Source organism: Phocoena sinus, chromosome 20, assembly GCF_008692025.1.
Source record: "Phocoena sinus isolate mPhoSin1 chromosome 20, mPhoSin1.pri, whole genome shotgun sequence".
In the NCBI taxonomy this organism is placed as follows: domain Eukaryota; kingdom Metazoa; phylum Chordata; class Mammalia; order Artiodactyla; family Phocoenidae; genus Phocoena; species Phocoena sinus.
The window spans coordinates 5,349,278-5,369,789 of record NC_045782.1 but is presented as its reverse complement, the minus strand read 5'-3'; the positions used below and the strand labels follow the sequence as shown (position 1 = coordinate 5,369,789).

The 20,512-nt window shown below is 39.5% G+C and overlaps 1 protein-coding gene across 2 annotated transcripts in view; it reads left to right on the top strand.

Moving 5' to 3' along the window:
* The window catches only part of MAP2K4 (mitogen-activated protein kinase kinase 4), a 105,390-nt gene that overhangs the window by 62,097 nt on the left and 22,781 nt on the right, over positions 1–20,512 (top strand). For both annotated transcript variants that reach the window (XM_032616742.1, XM_032616741.1), the window contains 2 exons: positions 11,055–11,174; positions 18,539–18,658. In XM_032616742.1, coding sequence (XP_032472633.1) covers positions 11,055–11,174; positions 18,539–18,658 — 240 coding nt within the window. The remainder of the gene's footprint in view (positions 1–11,054; positions 11,175–18,538; positions 18,659–20,512) is intronic.

The following is a 20,512-nucleotide window of genomic DNA, read 5'->3' as shown; positions in this document are numbered from 1 at the left end:
AGTTGCATCTACTCTCCATTGCGGTGCACGGGCCTCTCACTGCAGTGGCTTCTCTTGTTGCAGAGCATGGGCTCTAGGCATGTGGGCTTCAGTAGTTGTGGCACACAGGCTCAGTAGTTGTGGCTTGCGGGCTCTAGAGCGCAGGCTCAGTAGATGTGGCGCATGGGCTCAGTTGCTCCGCGGCATGTGGGACCTTCCTGGACCGGGGTTCGAACTCGTGTGTCCTGCATTGGCAGGCGGATTCTTAACCACTGTGCCACCAGGGAAGTCCCTTGTTTGTAGATTTTTTGATGATGGCCATTCTGACCGGTGTGAGGTGATACCTCATTGTGGTTTTGATTTGCATTTCTCTAATGATTAGTGATGTTAGGCATCCTTTCATGTGTTTGTTGGCCATCTGTATATCTTCTTTGGAGAAATGTCTGTTTAGATCTTCCACCCATTTTTGGATTGGGTTGTTTGTTTTTTTGATATTGAGCATGAGCTGCTTGTATATTTTGGCGATTAATCCTTTGTCAGTTGCTTCGTCTGCAAATATTTTCTTCCATTCTGAGGGTTGTCTTTTCGTCTTGTTTATGGTTTGCTTTGCTGTGCAAAAGCTTTTACGTTTCATTTAGGTCCCATTTGTTTATTTTTTATTTTTATTTCCATTTCTCTAGGAGGTGGGTCAAAAAGGATCTTGCTGTGATTTATGTCATAGAGCGTTCTTCCTATGTTTTCCTCAAAGGGTTTTATAGTGTCTGGCTTTACACTTAGGTCTTTAATCCATTTTGAGTTTATTTCTGTATGTGGTGTTAGGGAGTGTTCTAATTTCATTCTTTTACATGTAGCTGTCCAGTTTTTCCAGCACCACTTATTGAAGAGGCTGTCTTTTCTCCATTGTATATTCTTGCCTCTTCTAGATAAGGTGACCACATGTGTGTGGGTTTATCTCCGGGCTTTCTATCCTGTTCCGTAGAAGGATTTCTTTATCAGACATTAAGCTTATCCTGGAAATTATCCTAAGATTTGCTTGCAGTATCTGCACCAAAGTGAACTGTGGTGTTAACCTGATATTTAAAAATATTGTTTATTCCTCATTTTCAGTTTTGAGGGAGCCCTTCCCCAAATTTATTTTGCCACATACAAGAAATGTTTAAAAAAATGAGTTCTTAGTTACAGGAAATAATTATCTCCAAGAGATAATTAATCTAAAAATCAGTTATGATATCATAAATCAGATTCAGCAAGATAACACACAGTATATGTAAGAGTTATACTTACGATACTTTCTTGACCTTTGGCCTGAGCACAGTTCCCTAAGCTGCCAGGGAGGTTCTGTGTTAGACCTAGGATGTGGGAAATTTGAATCCTTCATTTTTATTTGCACACGCTTGGGTAAGCTGGTTTTACTCTTCTGTGAGTAGTTTGTCTTGTACTATTTCGTCTAACTCTGCCTGAGCGACTGAGTCACAGGACTGCTGAGGGCAAAGCCATGGTTGCCGCGGGGTCTTTTAAAGCTCAGGTGGGACGTCCTTTGACGCTGGCTGGTACTTCAGGCTTGGATCAGCATCCTCTGCAAATAACATTTATTTCACGCCCCGTTTTGCACGATGGTGGAATACCCACTGAATGAAAAGATTAGACACGCACAGTCACCATCCCCTAAGGTGAAGTAGTGCCTCGCTAAGCTCTGCTTAGCTGTCTGGCAGGGCTGGTTATTACAGCCAATTCTGGGAAGACCCCAGAATTCAGGCCAAGTGTTTGAAGAAGCAATCAGGATTAGGTTTTCAAGCTAGGGTTAGAGAAATTCAAATCTGGGAGGAACCCCCAGCAGAGTTAGTCCACAGATGATCAGAATCTACTCAAAACAATCCAGGGACACAGGAATAAAGAGTTAGGAAGAGTAGCTGCAGTGCCACGGTTCAGGCCCACGGCTGGAATTGAGTGGGACAGCAAAGGCAGATTGCTGCCAGAGGGAGGAGTGACCTCCTGCAGGCCTGGACTGCCGCCCCCCTGTTGTTAATTAGGTCCGGATTGACTTCTTGAAGGATCGTACCCTGTTCTTGTTTGTAGGCTGTGAAGAAAAAACAGGGGAGAGTAGGAAAGAATGAAAGTGGGAGGGAATAGAAAGGAATGAAATTGCTGTCGCTAAAGACAGAAGGTAGTGGAACTGTTATTTGGAGGGTGAACGCGGGAGTAAACGTCTCGTCCCACTGGAGAGACTGGGCCTCTGGATGGGGTAGGAAGGTGTGAAGGTTATCACTGCTGGTCACTATGATGAGCTTTGAGTCTTCTAATTGAGAAGTTCCCTGAGTTAATCAGAAAAGCAGTCGGCTCTTCGCAGTTTGTGACCTCATATTTAAGGGTTTCGGGTGTTTCCCTTTCTTGGCCATCTGCCTGACATGTGTTACTCCTTCCACCCTCAGTGTCCTTCCTCTACTCTTCCAACTCTCCTGCTGTGCTCGTTTAACTTTTCCTGATCCTGGGCTGCTAGCCCGATCTCGATTCCTGCGTTCTTGCCTCTCCTTGGTATTTGGGTATCGACGTCAGTGTGCTTGAGCTGAGACCCAGGTTACCCCGATGCCTGGTGGGAAGGACCAGAGCCCTCCGCCCGAGAGTGTCAGCACCCACAGCCCAGCCCTCCCTGAGCAGAGCACCGTGGGGCTTTCCCCTGCTCGCTGGGTGGGCCTCCTGTGCAGGCAGAGCTGCGAGTGTCGGGAGGCAGCTGGGCAGTGGGGACCTCGCCATTGCTGTCAGAAGTTCAGTGCTGCATAGTTTGCATGGGGCCCGTGAGCACTGTCGGAGGAGGGTCGTTTTAGTCCCAAGCATTGGTCTTGCGCAGTGTTCTGAAGGCAGTAGAATGACACTTGACAGGCGTGGCCTTAGTTAGAAGAGCTTCTTTCTGATGCTCTAGACAACTTTGTTAGGCAGTTTTGTTGAGTTTCAAAGGTCCACAGCGCTAGCATTTGATTATCCAGGTCACTTGTGGGATGCAGAAGCCATGACTATCTTGTTTTGAATTGAGACTGGAGTCCAGTGTCTTAGGCTCTCATTCGATTGGCTGGATCCTCATGGCTTATTAAGAAATCCACAGTTGATTGCCCCATATTATTTTATGTTGCTTGAATGTTGTGGCATTGCAATGAAAAGTGTAAGTGGTGCCCTTCCAGGAGTAGACAGATCCCAAGCATGTGGCAGGGCTGCCCCCTAGTCCCTGGCGTAGTGGGGATTGGAACTCCTAGTCTGCGTGTGTTTCTTTTGCTGTTGCTCCTAGTGGATTCTCTCTGTTAATAGAATTGTATGTAGACCCCAATAAATAAAGTAGACAAAATTAGTGCTATCCTGGTTGATGTGATGGACAGGAGGTGCCTACCCATATCGGAAGCCCTTGGGGCATGAGTGCTGAGGAACCTTTGGGATCCACGTGGACAGTTTGGAAATGGTTGCTCTTGGTGAACTTTAATCAATCATTTTTGTTTCTGAACATTCTGGACACCTAGTTTCTGAAACCCTCTACCTTCACTTGACTGACCTGACTGAACCGTGACATAGGACTGTATCTTAGCTTATGCAGTTATTTGGAGAAAAACCCGTCTTAACACACTCATTCTAAATGAGGATCCTCCGGAACAATATTTGAACAATACCTCCTGCACATTTTCTGTCATTCTTTGTTATGTTATAGCCATGCCTCTGTAATTGTTTATATATCAGATTTCTCTCTTATCTCACTGTATTGTCATGGGTACCGAAGTTGTGATCTGTCACTTATGATCTTTAGGCCCTTAAATGTTTCAGTGCTGAGGTTAACATTGTGCTCTTTACATGTGGATGATGTAATGAGTAAAGAGGAAGACAATACCACCCTTGTCAAGACTTATCAAACTTGTCCTATTAACTTTGTCCTCAGGGCAGGTCTTCCCATGATGTGATATCACGTATGTTGTTGGAAGTGATCTTGCACGTTCTCTGATGATGCACAGCACAAGATATGTAGAAGGGAGAAGAAGGGGAGGCCCTACTATTAATTAATTAATTTGACTAAGTTACAATCGAGAGTTCATTAAATTGCTTCTAAAGACTCAGATGGTTTTGCAATTAAGAATTAGTATCCTTTCTTCCTTAGTAAAAACATGTGTTTTCATAATTTAACACAATTGATTTAACAGACACACAATTTGTTACTCTTTGACATGAAAAACAGTTTTGCATCTGTGATCAGCACTCCAAATACTTTGCCTTTTTTTTTTTTTTTACTGTTTGTTTTGGCTAATGCGGCCATCTGCTTTGATCTTATTGGTGATAGTATTGTAAGACATCATGGACATTTTTTTATGTGATCTGTTTAGAAGAAGACTCTTTAGCAGCTAAGGTTAAGTGTCTTGCTGCATCTGTGGGATATAGAATCTTTGTTTTGAAATAAGGAATATAAGAATGCCTAGGATTTCCTGCAGGTCAGAAGAAAGTGCTAGCTCACTGATGTGCTGCAGTGGTTTCTGGGGTTTTCCAACTTCGTATTAGAACTGAATTCTGGACATTTCTGCTGGGAAAGCAGCACATTTGTTGTAAGGATCGAATGTTTGTAAGAATCCAAGGGGACGCTTGGGGATCTGAGTGTGATCCTTGCTCTCCTATCCCCTACCTCCCTGACTTAGGTTGATCTGAAGTCATCCACTGACTGGCAGTGGATTCCCCTTTGTGTTTTATTCTCTCACATGTTAACCTTAGGAGGAGTCCCTAACCAAAGGGCAGGGACTGCTTAATGAACAAGGCAGCACTTCTGGCAGGGCAGTATTGGTGTTTGTGGATCCTAGGAACTGGATACTTTCAAAATACGTTTATTACAATTATATCAATTAAGAAGTCCTTGTTCTCTGCATCATTTGATTTTAAATGAAACACTGTAGAACCTTCATTCCATCCCTCTTTATTTTCTGTGGAGAGGAGTCCACTCGAGATCCCATGTGCTGTGTTTGCCCAGGTACCAGCTCTAGGATTCCTGTATGGGTGATACTTATCAGTGTCTACTCAGTCCAGTGTCTTAGGCTTTCATTCGATTGGCTAGATCACATGGCTTGTTAAGAAATCCACAGTTAAAAAAAAAAAAAAGAAAAGAAATCCACAGTTGATTGCCCCATATTATGGGGCATTTGATCGACGCAGGGAGCATTTGATCTCATTCCTGTCCTGTGAGTGATTACTCAAGCTTTCATCCCATTTTGGCAAGATATTTGGCAATTACTTGAGTAGAGAATATAAATACTGTTGGTCACCTTAGATGGTGAGAGGCGCTCAGCTAGAGGGATGAGCCACAGTCACTGAGAGCTGAGATCGAGCTACCTGCAGGCAATAGCGGATCCCACTCGGCTTTGCTGAAGGGTAAAGACCTTCTGGTGCTCTGATTTCAGTTGGCGGTAAGTTGAAAGTAGCACTTTGCTTAATGGCCCAAATACTAATAGCCTGCATCACTTTATTCCGTGTTAAATTGTTTTAGTCAATGCCTAGAATAAACTTTAAAGCCATACACTGATTTCCTCTATAGTTGTTGAATACATCACCTTGCTGAGTTTCGTTGTGTCCGTGCCCAAATTTCTGATTGGGGAACTCGCCCCTCATTCACTTTTGAATACTCATACCTTACTCCTAACTTACTCTAAGCAGCCACAGATGAACACGGGCACCTTGTTACATGGTTCTCTGAACCCTCAGCTGAGCCCTTCAAAGACCCGGCAAGAATGTGTCATGTGAGAGTTTAGAGACTGTACCTGCCAGGACTAGTGGTCATGCCCTTTCACATTACTTTTCCCATTTTTTCTGTTCCCCACATCTCTTTCCCCATGTATTTTCTCCATTTCAAAACAAAAACACAGATGGAGTATCAGTTAGAATTGATAAGACATTTTGTAAGTTTATTTGACTGTGTTGCTGTTTTCAAGTCTGTCTTTCTGAAGTCAGTTCCTGGACTCCTCGGTTCTTGATTCCTGATATGTTTGCAGGTGACGTGTATCTCTTTTGCCTGGAACGCCCAGATCCTAGAAATATTTGTTGTACACATTGTGGAACTACTGTTTTTAATCAGGAACATGTATGACTTATCAGTCTTCTTTACCCTGAGTCTTTCGAGTATGTGATGACCTATTTTCTCCTTCCCTAAACACGAATCGGATCAGGTAACCCAGAGGGCCTTCTCCACACACACATTATCCAACAGATAGAGCTGGTCATTGGCCTGACCTTTCCTTATAGCTTGAGTTGGCAGGTAGAACAACTTTGGGATTTTGGTGAGGGTCCAGAGTTCTTGCATAGGACTCAGGCAGACACAGACTGGGGTCCTTTCAGAGCAGGCCCCAGTGCTTTGGTGTGTGCCTGGCTTCTCTAGCAACTGAGCTAGCTCTGAGAACTCTGACACGGAGATGTGGGTTAACTCTGAATCAGAGTGGGTGGCAAGGACACTACTGGAATCAGCTAGGTGTTCATTTAACGCCCAGGCAAAATGCTCCTTGGAGACCCGCTTCTGAGGACCTATGCTGTGGGCCTTTTTTCATTTTCTCTTTGCCAGTTGAGCCATCCTGGCCTTACCCCATAATAGCGAGTGGGTCTTCATCATACTCTTTCCCTTTATCCCTTCTCCATGTCACTCCTGACCTCTGAAAATAAATTTAGGAAAGTGACACTAATGCGGTCATAGTATCTCAGTAACAAGGGGTGAAATCGGTTTCCTTAAGAGTGTGTACTGCCTGTTTTCATCCATCCTCTTGGCTTCTTTCTCTCTGCCCTTTCCACCCCAGTCCTTCAGTGAATTTAGTTTTAATAGTTCCCCCAGTCCCTTTCCATCCTAATAATGTGTCTTAATCAACTTGAAAGTCCTTCATACTTACTGGTGTTAGTTTTGTCCCTAACTATTCATCCTTGATGAGTACCAGCAAATTACATGAGAGGTCGGGTTGGCAGGGTTTGGAGATAAGGCGAGAGAATAGTGTGTGTGAAATCCCAGTGAAAGGAGTATTTATACTTTAAATTCATGTTGTTAAAAATTGAGGCATTCCAGATGAGGCCAGGTATAAGCTGTCAACATTTAAATTTACCAATGACTTGAAGATGTCACATTGTACAGGAAGAAGGAAAGCAAACTTTCAACCACTTCCTGGTATTTCTGTATGATTGGGACTGTTCTCAAAGTGGGCATTGCTGGGTTCTGTGCATGAGGTAGGAGAGGGCAAGAGGGCAATTTCTAACTTAAATTTTTTAGCTTGTCCTATGGAACTTCTTAACTTTCTATAACTGTAGCTTAATCCTTACAGAGTTCTAGTAACTGAATTTGTGGCTGCTTCAGCCAATGGCATGAGTTGGATTGGCTGCCTTAGATAAGTGAAGCTCTTTGGAATTTTTTTTTTAATCAGATAAGAACCATGTATAACACTAATAGTCATACAACCAGGGAACTAGGAATTTATCTTTTTTTCCCTTTGCCTCTACTAAGTGTCTTTAAATGAGAGTTATTTTGGTGTTGCTGATCTGTAGCTACATGCAGTTTTTGTTGGCACTTACCTGCTTTTAAAGCTTTATCAGAGTATAAAACAGCTTTGTATACAGATTTGGACAACAATTTTAAAAATATATTTTTAGCTTCAGGTATATAAAATTTCTTCACTGTAGCAAACTGCTTATATAAGTCGGGTAGTAATTCTTGTTTTGCTTTAAAAGTGTTTTCTCTACATTATGTTCCAAATAAAGTAAAATTGTAATAATTTGATAATAATTTGAAAATAACTTCATTATTGGAAATGCTGTGTAGGTTGATTTTCAAAAAGTAGTTTAGTTTGTCCTGAGAGAATGTGATAACTTAAGCTAGGTTAATAAAACAGTGACAGGTAAAAGCTCAATAGCCCCATAATGAAGAAACAAGAGTAATTTTAATGATATTTGGGTGAAAGTGAAACTTTTCTTTAAAACTTAAGGTTCTTGAGATGATTTTCTTAAATATTTTCTACTTTCTTAAATAGAAAAAAAAAAAAGGGTTTGCTGAGACCAAATGAACATTCGCCTTATCTAACTTTAAATTTATGGTGTCAATAAATGAAAATTTCCTGTAATTCAAGGCATTTATCAACACAGTTGATTTCTGAACATTTAAATTACAGGAGAATTTCAAGTAGTGTAATTGGCTCCACCTTTGCATTTTCCAGTACCCTCATTAAGGACAGCTTTATAAGGGGAAGGGAAGTTTGTTCTCAGTGACGTGTTCCATTTTTGGTGATTATGCTCCCTTCATTAGAGAATCCGAGCCTTGCTTATTTCAAATGGTAGAAATCTTTTCCATACACATTATTTTGATGTTCAATTAGAAAAACTTTCCTGGTAGTGACTTTTATTACTAAGTATTTTGTCATTTGAATCATCGATTATTTGTGTTTTCTAACTTGAATTACTTATTGAATTACTGAATTAAAATCATTAATTTGAAGCTACTGCTATTGTAGATGTATGCTTATAGTTAACCTCCTCTTTGAGTCCTTCAGGCCTTTTGAATTAGCTTAGTTTATTAATTCCTCACATATAATAAAGGTTACAATACGACCCTAAAACTTTAGTATCAGTATAATTCAGAGCTAGCTGTACTTGCTCTGTTTTAAACAATTGAGATGCAGTACCAGCAGCTAGTCCTCCAACGCCCATCACTTGGGCGAGATGCTCAGAAAGCGTGAGGAGGTGGGGACAGGCATCATTAGAGCAGTAGGCCATCCAGCAGCGCCCCCATGTTCTCTTTCATGCTAGCAGTGGCATTAAAGAATATTTTACAGATGGACAGATTTTCCTGCCATGCTGACAATCTCAGAGATTACAACTGTGCCAGGAACTCTCTCTCCAGTATGGTTAGTAATAATCCTATTACATCAGTTAGATGCTGGGACTTCAGTTAGGTCTCCAGTTCACACAGTAACATGTATCCTTTCTGTAGCAACAGCAGTGTTTTTAGAAACTGGTCCCCAAGAGTCAGTTATTGATGATAACTACTGAGGTTTATTGTAAATTTAGAAAACCATATAACCAGTTTAGGGAAACAAAAAATAAACTAGAAAGGAGGACATCTTTTAAAATAGTGTTTTATAAGTGTGTGTGTTAGTACACTTGTAAATAAGGAAAAATAGTAAAAGTAGAAAAAAAAATTTTAATCTATTAATAGTGAGAATTCTTTAGTAGGTAGAAATCTTCCGCAACCAGAGGATCATTTGCTTTTTCTTCCCTGTTTGTCTCTAATTACCAGTTCTTTGTCTTTTAAGTTTAGATACATAGGATTATTAAGTCTTTTAAAAATAATAGCGTTCCCAAATTAGTATTTTCACAGCTACACTTTTAGAGTTATATTTTTTAAAACAGAAGTTAATGTAATTAAAATGTTTACAAAAATTTCAGTGTCATGTTTTGAACAAATACAAATTACGTCTCTGGGATAATTTGACTTTTTAAAACTATCCCTTTTGAGCAGACATTATGCCGATGTAGATTTAAAAGCAAACTTATTAATCTCCAAACTATGAAAGTACAGAAATGGGAGGGGGAGATTTTCTTAATTTTAAAAGTACTAGTCTTACTTGTTTTTATTTTTCATTCTTCTTATTTTTTTCTTATTTATCTGGGCAGGATATTCAGTGTGAAAGTTTGGAATAAATCAGTATGTACAAGATGGATGCCAGCTAGTAAATTTTATTTGGTATGAAGTACTGTTGCTAGCAGGCTGTAAATTTTAAGTTGCAAAATTAAATTTGTTTGTATTTGGAATGTGTGGAGTTCCTCATTTAGTGTGGGAAAAATGAAAATTAGAGAACCTACTTCTATTCCTTATACACCTGCTTATTGTCGTGTCACATGGAATACATCTTTTGTATTTCTCTGTGCCTCTGGCTTCTCTTCTGTAAAATGGGTTCAAGAGTTTAATTGACTGCCTTCACCCTTTCAAGAACATTGAGGACAGATACCTTGAAGTCTTTGGAAGACAAAATGCCACCTTGTATATTTTTTGATACTAACTTGCCCTGTAAGTATGTGCTACGTATTGTACACAGTGGCGCGGTGTGACATTGTGAACTTTTTTTATGAGAACAGAGCTGTTTGCATGCCTTGTCATTAAACTGTAACTTCATTATTAATATTTTACACTGTCTGAACTTGATTCTTTCCTGTCTCTAGTGCAGTGGGAGCTGTCGCCCTGAACATCTCCATGTTCTGTGCAGTTCCTGGGTGGGTGGCAGGGCTGGGGACCCTTATCTTTTGTGGGACTCTTTTAGAATTGTGCAGAGTCATCGTTTTACAGGTGGGTTGGGGATATACCCCAGGTCTGCAATGTACAGGGGAGGACCTCATCATCTGAGGAGCAGACAGACAGCCCTCTGTCTCCTCATTTTTAGATTTTCCCCCACATGTTTATGCTGCCCTGCATTCTGACTCACGAGTTGGAGAGTCAGGTAGAGCTTTTTGTTTTTAACATACAGAAAGCATGGTGAAGGGGGAAGATACCAGTACAGGATTTGGGAGACATGGATCATAGTCTGTGTGCTGCCCCTATGCTAGTTCTAACTTTTACCTGTTCTGGGCTATTTTCCATCTCTAAAGAAGGAGGATGCTAAGGCGTAAGGATGCCAGGGAGTGAAGAGGGCTGTTCTTGCGTTGAATGCCCAGATTCCATACAATTCTGAAATAGTGATTAAAAGTATGTATGAAACTACTGATAATTATTCAGCGTAAACTGTTTAGAGGATGGCTTGTTAAGATTTTCTTTATATTTGCCGGCAGGGCATTCCTTCCATCATCATCAGTGAATGCTTGTGGTTAAAAAGCTCTGTGTCCCTTAAAGAGTTCCTACGTGCTATTTTGTCAAAAAATTTTTTTTCTAAGTGCTGTTTTGTTTTTCTGTGATAAAATTATTCTTGTAAAGTATAAGGAAGATGATAATTTTTATGTCTGGTTAGTATTTGTGAAGTCTGCTTGGAATTTTTAGTCTTGTGGTAGTGGTTTTTCTTTGGTTTCTAAAGTTGTTTTATGTTTTTGTGACATCTTTTGTCATTTTTTTCCAGAGAATTCGGTCAACAGTGGATGAAAAAGAGCAAAAACAACTTCTCATGGATTTGGATGTAGTGATGCGAAGTAGTGATTGCCCGTACATTGTTCAGTTTTATGGTGCACTCTTCAGAGAGGTAGGAATAAACCTAAGCTTGGGTCTTAGCTGACAAGTGGACGTCTACTTGGAGTGAGTAAGAGGATGGCAGGATTTGATTCCAATCTTCAGTTAAATGCCGTACATTAGTAATACATTGATTTCTCAGCATTTTAGTGTATCGCCATGATAATTTACACATTAATTTCTACCATTCATGTTCCTTTGGTTAAGGGGTGAACTTCATACTTTAATTATATTAGTTAATTAAGTATTTTATGGCTGTCATTTGTGAATTCCATATTTCCTTCTTCATATGTAAATATTTTCTGTTTCTTAAGAACCTGGCACAAATCATCTGGCTTCTAAATGTGTTACTGTATTTAGATCTATCCCTTTTGTCCTTGAGCTCCCTCAGTCCTCCCCGACCCCTTTTTTAAACTTTCATTCATTTCTGTCATCAAATGTATCTGCATTTAGCATAAGCATTTATTCGTGTCCACCCACAGTCCTCAATAAAATTCATCAGACATGGAAATTAACAGCTGCAGTAGAATTTCTTGTATCTAATTCTGCTATCCAGATTTTTATGTAGAAGCTAGAACTTCAGTTTCTTGGTGTCAGGATCATATATCTCTTTTGGTCTCTGACTCTCCTGTATCCTGCTACAGGAGGATATCACTTCTGCCTGCAGCTGTCAGTGCACTTGCTCATTTCCAGTCACACCACTCCCTAAAGCAGGGAAGTGAGTTGGGGTCAGGAAGTAAAGGTGGAGCTGTCAGTGAATCAGATACTTCATGATGTCCTGGACAGTTGTCACACACTTGTGATACTTAGTTAGGTGAATGGGAATTGAACTGAACTCTTAAGCATTTTAAATACTCTTAAAAAAATATCCATTATAGGGCTTCCCTGGTGGCACAGTGGTTGGGAGTCTGCCTGCCGATGCAGGGGACATGGGTTCGTGCCCCAGTCCGGGAGGATCCCACGTGCCACGGAGCGGCTGGGCCCGTGAGCCGTGGCCGCTGGGCCTGCGCGTCCGGAGCCTGTGCTCCGCAACGGGAGAGGCCACAACGGTGGGAGGCCTGCGTACTGGGAAAAAAAAAAATCCATTATCATTTTGAAAATGTTAGGATGAGCTGGTACTGGTGGGTTTGTTATGAACTGGTGAGGAAAAACTGCATCCCACCCTGCCCTTCTTTTTGGGACTGGATCGCAGAGGGTGTCGTTTTGGGGGTTTTGTTAGCGTTATTGACTTAAAAAATACTGTGTTGTAAGACAGGACTGAATGTTACACTGAATAGAAAGATATGAAATCTTATCATTGGAGAAGACCTTAGAGGTTTGTCGATTAATTCTTCACCCAATCCTGAAATACTTATTTATTTTTCTGTGCTCTTAATAGATAACTGTATTAACCAAAAGCGTTCTCCTTCATGATAGAGCCCATCCCTTTGTTGAATCACTAATTAATCACTATTAGTTTTAGACTCACATAGCTTCTTTCTCCTCCTGTCCTTGTACTTTTTTGACTTGAGTGTCCATTTTTATGACCAGATCTGTTGAATTTGTTACCTTTCTTCCGCATGTCACATAGTATTACATCACGTCAGCGCACACAGTCATGTATTCAGGCAGGTAACTGTATCCTGCACCGAAGTATTATATACTGTTATTCTGTTTGTAAGATCATGAATCTGGAACTTTCTTCATGTTGCACAGGAATCTTGCCATCTCCTCCTCCCTTCTTCCCCCAAACCATGAATTTCTTCTTCATAATCATAAATCCCCTGGCCACACTACTCTTCACATCTCATGAAGAGCAGTAGTTATCTGGAATGGACTAGATTTTCTCTCCTAACTGGATGCCACAGTCAGCTTTTCCATGCTGTGCTCAGTGTCTCCGTAGACTTTCATGGGCTCTATCTCAGCCCTAATTCACCTCCATAGTGCTCAAGTATGCCGGTTTATTTCTCATGTTCGTTTACTTGATAATTCACTTAAGCAACATCTAAATATATAGCTCCAGGCTAGATAGTGTGAAGTCTGATTTTATGAAAAGAAAGCAGAGTGATATCCATGATTGAAAAGTTACTGGAAACAAAACAAAAGGCTTGGAATAATATCTGAACAGGGTCATTATGATTCCTTATGAACAGCTGGGTAAAATTCAGTTTCATATCTCAGGAAGGTTGACTGGAATTGAGATATGCATCTGTAAGCACTAACATCTATTGAATGCTCTATAGATTCCACATTTATTACTTTCACAACAGTCTCGGGCAGGTTGGTGGTATTATCCCCTCTTCCCAGGGAGGAAACTGAGATATGAGTACTAATTTGACAAAAGTCACACAGTCAGGAAGTGTCACGGACAGGACTTCAGAGACAAAAATCTCACTGTTCTTTCTGTTATACCACAAGTGGTCCAGGGATAAAGAACTTGAGCTTCATTTAAGAAATAATCTACTTTTTAAACATTGCAGTTTTTGAGTATGATAAGATGAAGGGTCAGGAGCTATACAGGTAAGTTGTGTTAAGTCACAAAATGCCTAGTTAGGCTGAACATGAAGCCACCCCCCCGCCCCCCTTAGATCTTAGAATGCAGGAAGTAATAGGTACTTTCTGAATAATGCAGTTTTAGAAGCAGAAAGTTCACCTTGAAGAGTGCATATGCATAGTCAAAGTTGTAACTTTCCTGAAGTTACAAATGGTTAAAAATAATAAACATTTATTTAATAATGGTTTGGAGAAAGATTTTTGAGCTAGATCACTTAAAAGAAAAGGATCCTTTTTTGTTGACATGACCTTCAGGGTTTTTTTTGTTTTTTTTGTTTTGTTTTGTTTTTGTGGTACGCGGGCCTCTCACTGTTGTGGCCTCTCCCATTGCGGAGCACAGGCTCCGGACGCGCAGACTCAACGGCCATGGCTCACGGGCCCAGCCGCTCCGCGGCATCCTCCCGGACCAGGGCACAAACCCGCATCCCCCGCATCGGCAGGCGGACTTTCAACCACTGCACCACCAGGGAAGCCCCACCTTCAGTTTTGATAATAGGCACAGAATTCTGGGTTTATGAAAGGAAAAGACTGGACATGAATGAGCGCATTCAGGACTTGTTGTGAGAGAGACAAATGCTTGTAACTCCCATCCCTGTGAAAAGCCTCCAGAGTACTTCATTTCACATAATTTATATGACCACAGGACATCAGCTCTTGGTCTGATTCAGTCAACCAACAATCACGGAGCCATGAGATGTTATTTTTCTTCTTGGCAGCAACAGTGTAGAGGTTAATCTTGCCATTGGGTAATATTGAGCCTCTGAAAGTTCCATAACTTTATTTGGAGCAGTGAATAAATAACATTTAATACTGAAGTTGGTAACTCATTTATTGCTGTTGTCTCCAACCATGTGTATACTTCTTTCTAGGATGAAACTAAATGAGGAAAAGAAGTCCAAAATACAACTTGGATTTTATTTAGATAATTTATTAAGACATCTAATTGCACAGGTTTCTAAATTCATTTTCAGAATTGCTAGACAGGGGAAAAAAAGAGCTTGACAGTATTGAATAATGAAAGTGACTTTTAGCCTGTAGCTTACATAAAGGCCAGACCTACTATTTATGTTATCAATACTGAGACTTAGAAGCACTTTTAAAATATCTTTTAATATATACATTTTCAGAATTTAATAGCAAGGAATCCCTTATTTAAGATATTTTTTGAGGTTGGGGAAACTCCAGTGTAGGAAATACTGTTCTGAGTAATCTGTGACTATAGGAGTTCATCAGGTTATGTAAAAGGCAGTGATAGGGCTTCCCTGGTGGCGCAGTGGTTGAGAGTCCGCCTGCCGATGCAGGGGACACGGGTTCGTGCCCCGGCCCGGGAAGATCCCCCATGCCGTGGAGCGGCTGGGCCCGTGAGCCGTGGCCGCTGAGCCTGCACGTCCAGAGCCTGTGCTCCGCAACGGGAGAGGCCACAACAGTGAGAGGCCCGCGTACCGCTAAAAAAAAAAAAAAAAAAAAAAAAAAAGGCAGTGATATTAGCCAAATTTAGTCACCTCCTCCCTTTCTACCCCTACTTCTGCTCATGTTGTCCTTACCCCTTCATTCCCCGCCCCGGCAGGTTTTAAGTACAGCTTTATGGAGGTAAAATTGGCAATCAACTGCACATATTTACAATATACAATTTGATATGTTGGAACAAATGTACACACGTGTGGGCTTGTCACTATAATCAAGGTCATGAACATACCCACCTCTCACGAGTTTCCTTGTGTCCCGTAGGTTATACACACTTCCTCTCTGCTGTCACCATCCTCAGGCAACTGCAGAGCTGCTTTCTGCCACTGTAGATGAGTTTGCATTTTCTAGAATTTTATGTAAATGGAATCATACAGCATGTATCCCCTCCTTTTTTTTTGTCGTCTTTTACTCAGCATAAGTATTTTGCAGTTCAGTTTCTTTCAAAGAGTTCTCTTCAGGTTATCTGTTTCTCCCTGAGTGATACTTGGTAGTTTGATTTTATTTTCAGAAATTTGTACCTTTTATCTAAACTGTCACATTAATTGGTATATATTCATAATAGCCCTATATTATCATCATAATATCTGTAGAATCTACAGTGATGTTACCTCCCTCTCTCATTCCTGATGTAATTTGTATCTTCTCTCTTTTTTCCTGATTAGTCTGGCTAGGCTAATTTGTTAGATGTATTATTCCTAGGTGCTTTTTTCGTTCTACTGTGAGTGGTGTCTTTTTTTTTTTTTTTTTGGGTTCGCAGGCCTCCTCTCACTGTTGTGGCCTCTCCCGTTGCGGAGCACAGGCTCCAGACGCGCAGGCTCAGCGGCCACGGCTCACGGGCCCAGCCGCTCCACGGCATGGGGGATCTTCCCGGGCCGGGGCACGAACCCGTGTCCCCTGCATCGGCAGGCGGACTCTCGGCCACTGCGCCACCAGGGAAGCCCAGTGGTGTCTTTTTAAACATTTTATTTTCTAAGTTGTTCCTGTTGGTATAAAAATTATGTTATTGGTTTTATCTGGATGTTGTCTCTGAAACCCTTATCTTGATCTTAGTAGTTCAGTTTCATTATCCTCCACCTTCCTTTTCAGTAAATCCATATTCAGTAATTTTTATTTTTGTATTTCAGTTGTGTGGTTGTCCTGTCTTTTGCTTGAACGCGAAAGTAATGTTGCTGTCACTGCTTTTGAGGCAGCTCAAACCATTCCTTTTTTTTTTTTTTTTTTTTTTAACGCAGCTCATTGCTGTTGTCTATTCTCAGTTATGGCCAAAAGGAACTGCTAGAAGAAATACATTTACATTAGGTTATGTGCCTTAGAAACTACAAAGATTTCCCGCCCTGGAGCTAATTGCTCCTTTGTATCTGCCCTTCTCACCTCAGTTTACTTCTCACCTTTATTTCCCTTGTTCCCTTGTCTTTCCTTCTCTTTTGGTTGCTTTCCTATTTTTCCATCCTTTCCCCTTCTCCCCTAATTTTCTTAACTCTAGTTTTTAGCAGCTGCCAGGCACTTTACTTTGTGCTTTACATATGTTAACTCATTTGATCTTTATCATATTCCATTGTAGATTGTGGGGCAATCCCATTTCATCCTTAGGAGTTAACGGGGCCCAAGCTTATATAAGTGGAGAGTGGGAGAGCCTGGATGAGTAAGTCAGGCCTTCACACTCTAATCATTGATTGTCCCACTTTGCTATATTACTGAAGTTAAGTTCCTTCCTTGCTGTTTTTCTAAGTAGGTGAGTTAAATGTGCTATCCTTTTCTCTAATTAAAAAATTCTAGTAAATCTATTGAGATGGTGTCTTTAGATTGAAATAAATTCAAGTGTGTGTTTTGGGTTAATAGTGTTAGTCGTTTACGAAGGTTATTCTGCAAGAGCACCCAGAAAAAGAGACCTAAGAAGAAAGATTGGAATAACTATAAGTGAAAGTTCACTTTGTCAGTTATGCTTTACAAATCAGCATTCTGTGAAGCCATGGAGCTACATGGATGTTGCAGCAGCTGGTTCTATTTTAAGAGTGGGATTATTCATCTCAGCAGTCATCACAGCATGTGCTGTCTCTACATATAAGTTAAATGTCCTTGCATTGGAGGTGTTGATAGGAGAAAGGAGTTATGTAAAGTGGATTCTGTTCATGGCTCTATCGCTAATTAGCAGTGCTGTTCTGAGCAAGCCATTTTACTTCACCGGGCATAGATCTCTCGTATGATCAATCCAAGTCAGACGTTAGGGGAAGGAGGTTAGTGGTAGAAAATCTCTAAGGATATAGCTGGATCCATAAATTAGAAACCATATGCAAAATTTTTTAAAGATAATTCTTGTCATGATCCCTGTAGCTCTTTTCACTCTCCCAAGGTACTTCGTATTCCTTGTTTATATGTGCACATGCTTTTACAGCATTATAAACATGGAATCTGCTTATAGCCTGTGTTTTCTCATGCATACCTCATGAACTGTATAGTTTTCAAAATAATTTAATTTTAGGTAATCCTTTTAATAATGTACCATTTCATCTTGTGAGATAGTTGAGGTTTTTAGTTTGGTTTTGTTTTTTCTTTTTGTAATTTACGAGCTATTTGTTTAAGTTAGGTTCCCAGTCATGGGATGACTATCAAAGGGTATAGGCACTTTTATTTCTCTTGTTTTGTTGTCAGATTGCCTTCAAACTGGTTTAAAACACTCTACAATGCTGCCAATAGTTTTTGAATGATTTGATTTGTTTATAGCCAGCATTTGTTCATTTAAGGAATGTTTATTGAGCCCCTGTCGTGGTGGACTATATGTTATAATAGGGAAGATCAATGAAAACCATAATAAAAAGTAAATTATATTTTATATTAGAAGATAATAAAGTCTCTACAGAGTAGAGCAGTTAAGGGGATGCTGAGAGGGGGATGACTTGCATTTTGAATTGGGCATTTTCAATGTCGGCCACTGAGAAGGTGGCATTTAAGCAAGGACTTTAGGCATTGGGCTTGCTTTATGTATTGTTTTTTTCTTTTTTACTAATTTAAGAAGTTTATATAGTTTCTCAAGATTCCTGTAGTCTATTTCCTTTGTTAGTGAGAATGAACAGTTTCCCACATATTTTCTGTTTCTCTATTTAATCATGGCAGAGTTTGAAAATTTTTATAAAAGTCCAAAGGTTTTCTGTGTAGGACTATGCCCATCCTTACAATTAAGAGTGGGGAAAATTGGGCTACTAAGTTTGTGTTTGAACATGAGGAGAATATTCTGTCCAGCACTTTAATAAGGAACAAAAATTTAAAAAAAAAAAAAGAAGAAGATTGCTTCTTCTCTCATTGTATTTCTATTTTAAGTAAAGGAAAGGTGGTACTTAATGTTAAGATGTAGAAGAATAACCGATATTTGTTTTTTTATAGGGTGACTGTTGGATCTGTATGGAACTCATGTCTACCTCGTTTGATAAGTTTTACAAATATGTATATAGTGTATTAGATGATGTTATTCCAGAAGAAATTTTAGGCAAAATCACTTTAGCAGTAAGTACTTGGTTTTCAAATTGTTCCTTGTCTACATACTTACATAAAGATGCTACTGGAGTTTTGAATGCACACATCTGAATGCCCTTCACAGAATGTTACTGACCTTCCTGGAAAATCATTATAATAGGAAAAGAGACAAAAATCACTTCTGTGGGGTAATTAATACAACAAGTAGTAAGAACAATTTTCAAAATACTACATTGACACTTTTATTATTGAAAAGTATGTATTGAAATCATACATTTCAATAATAAATACTACAGTATTCTTTCCATTAAAATCAGAGTGAACCATAATAGACTGTGCTGTAAATAAGGCTAGAAAAAGCAATTTTCTGTTCCTCTTTCCCTTGTTACTTTAACTGTATTTAAATAGGTTATATTATCACAGTTCCGCTTAAATTAGAATTGCAGCAGTCTCCTTGAAATCCCTTAATTGAAACTCTTTAGACTAAGTATATTTCCTGTGGTTTAAGATTTGGGCTATTCTGTCTAAACTACTTAAATTGTTGACTAGCAATTTCAGTAACCAGCATTACTACTAATTTGGTCAAATCACTTTTAGCATAGTACCAAAAAAGAAAAGAGGCACTGTTTTGCTTACGTGTTTATAGTTTTGAAAATGAATTAATGATCATTTTCTTTCTTGTTCTTTTAGCTAACAAAGGTCATTCACAGTTTTTTCACAGAACGAAAAACAAATTTTTTTGATAAAGTTAGTAAGTTTCTTAGAAACCCCTGAGTATCTGAACTAATGACATGACCTGGGTTAGTGGATGTGTAAACTAAATTTTATAGGAAGTTGTAAGATAGATATTCTGGTTGCATGAATTTCCTCTTTCTTCCCTGCATCCTCCACATCCAGTATAGTCTGCCTGGTAATTGTCAGTTTATCCTGTTTAATCATTAAGGGTCAGTGTTAAAATAAGTAGACAGTTTCTGAACTGTATTTTAGTTGTAAGAGATATGTGTGTGTATAACTGGGATTTAAAAAGGTTAAACTCTAGTCATAATCTTAAGATTAATAGGTCTCATGTTAATATTTTAAATTATTTACCTGAATTAATGCTCAATTTAAATGTTTTATGAGCTGTTAAGGTATATACCCTTTCATATAATTTTATAAAGAAGCTGTCTAGTATAAACAAGTTTTACTAGAAACTTCTTCATTATTCAGACAGGTGTATGAAATTTTATGTTGATCACTTTAGTCATCTCTCTTCAGTATACCAAACCTAGCTTTATCTTGGAACTTTTTACTATTCATAATAATTATAATGGAACAATAGTAGAATAATGATAATAGCCCATGGTTACTGAGTGTTTATTTGTGTCAGGCCAAGATCTCATGACATTTTATGTTCATAGCAACTCTCAGTGGTAAATAGTGTAACCCCCTTTTTATTTACAGATGACAAATCTAAAGCATGGAGAGGTTAAGTAATTAATTTGCTTTGAAATTCATACATTTGTAAGTGTAAATGATTTAAGCCCCGGCAGTCTGATCCTAGAATCCAGCTGTTAACCACTGCATGACAGGATGATCGTGAAGTTGGAAAACATAGATAAAATTATTTTATCCTAAATTGCAATATATGTAATGTACACTAATAAATCATTTATTATATATTTGCCTGTGTTTCTAGACTTGGTGATCATCCTTTATATTAAGCGTAACATTTAAAATTACTTTGTGTTAAATCTCTTCTTGCTAATTAATAACCCCATGAACAAGCCTGGCTGTTTGAAGCATTGCGAGTTTGTGTTCTGCACCCAGCAGCTTGATGGCAGCGGAGACTTGACGTTTCTAATTGTAGGCCTGTGCTTCACTTCTCTTTTAGTTTGAGGTTGT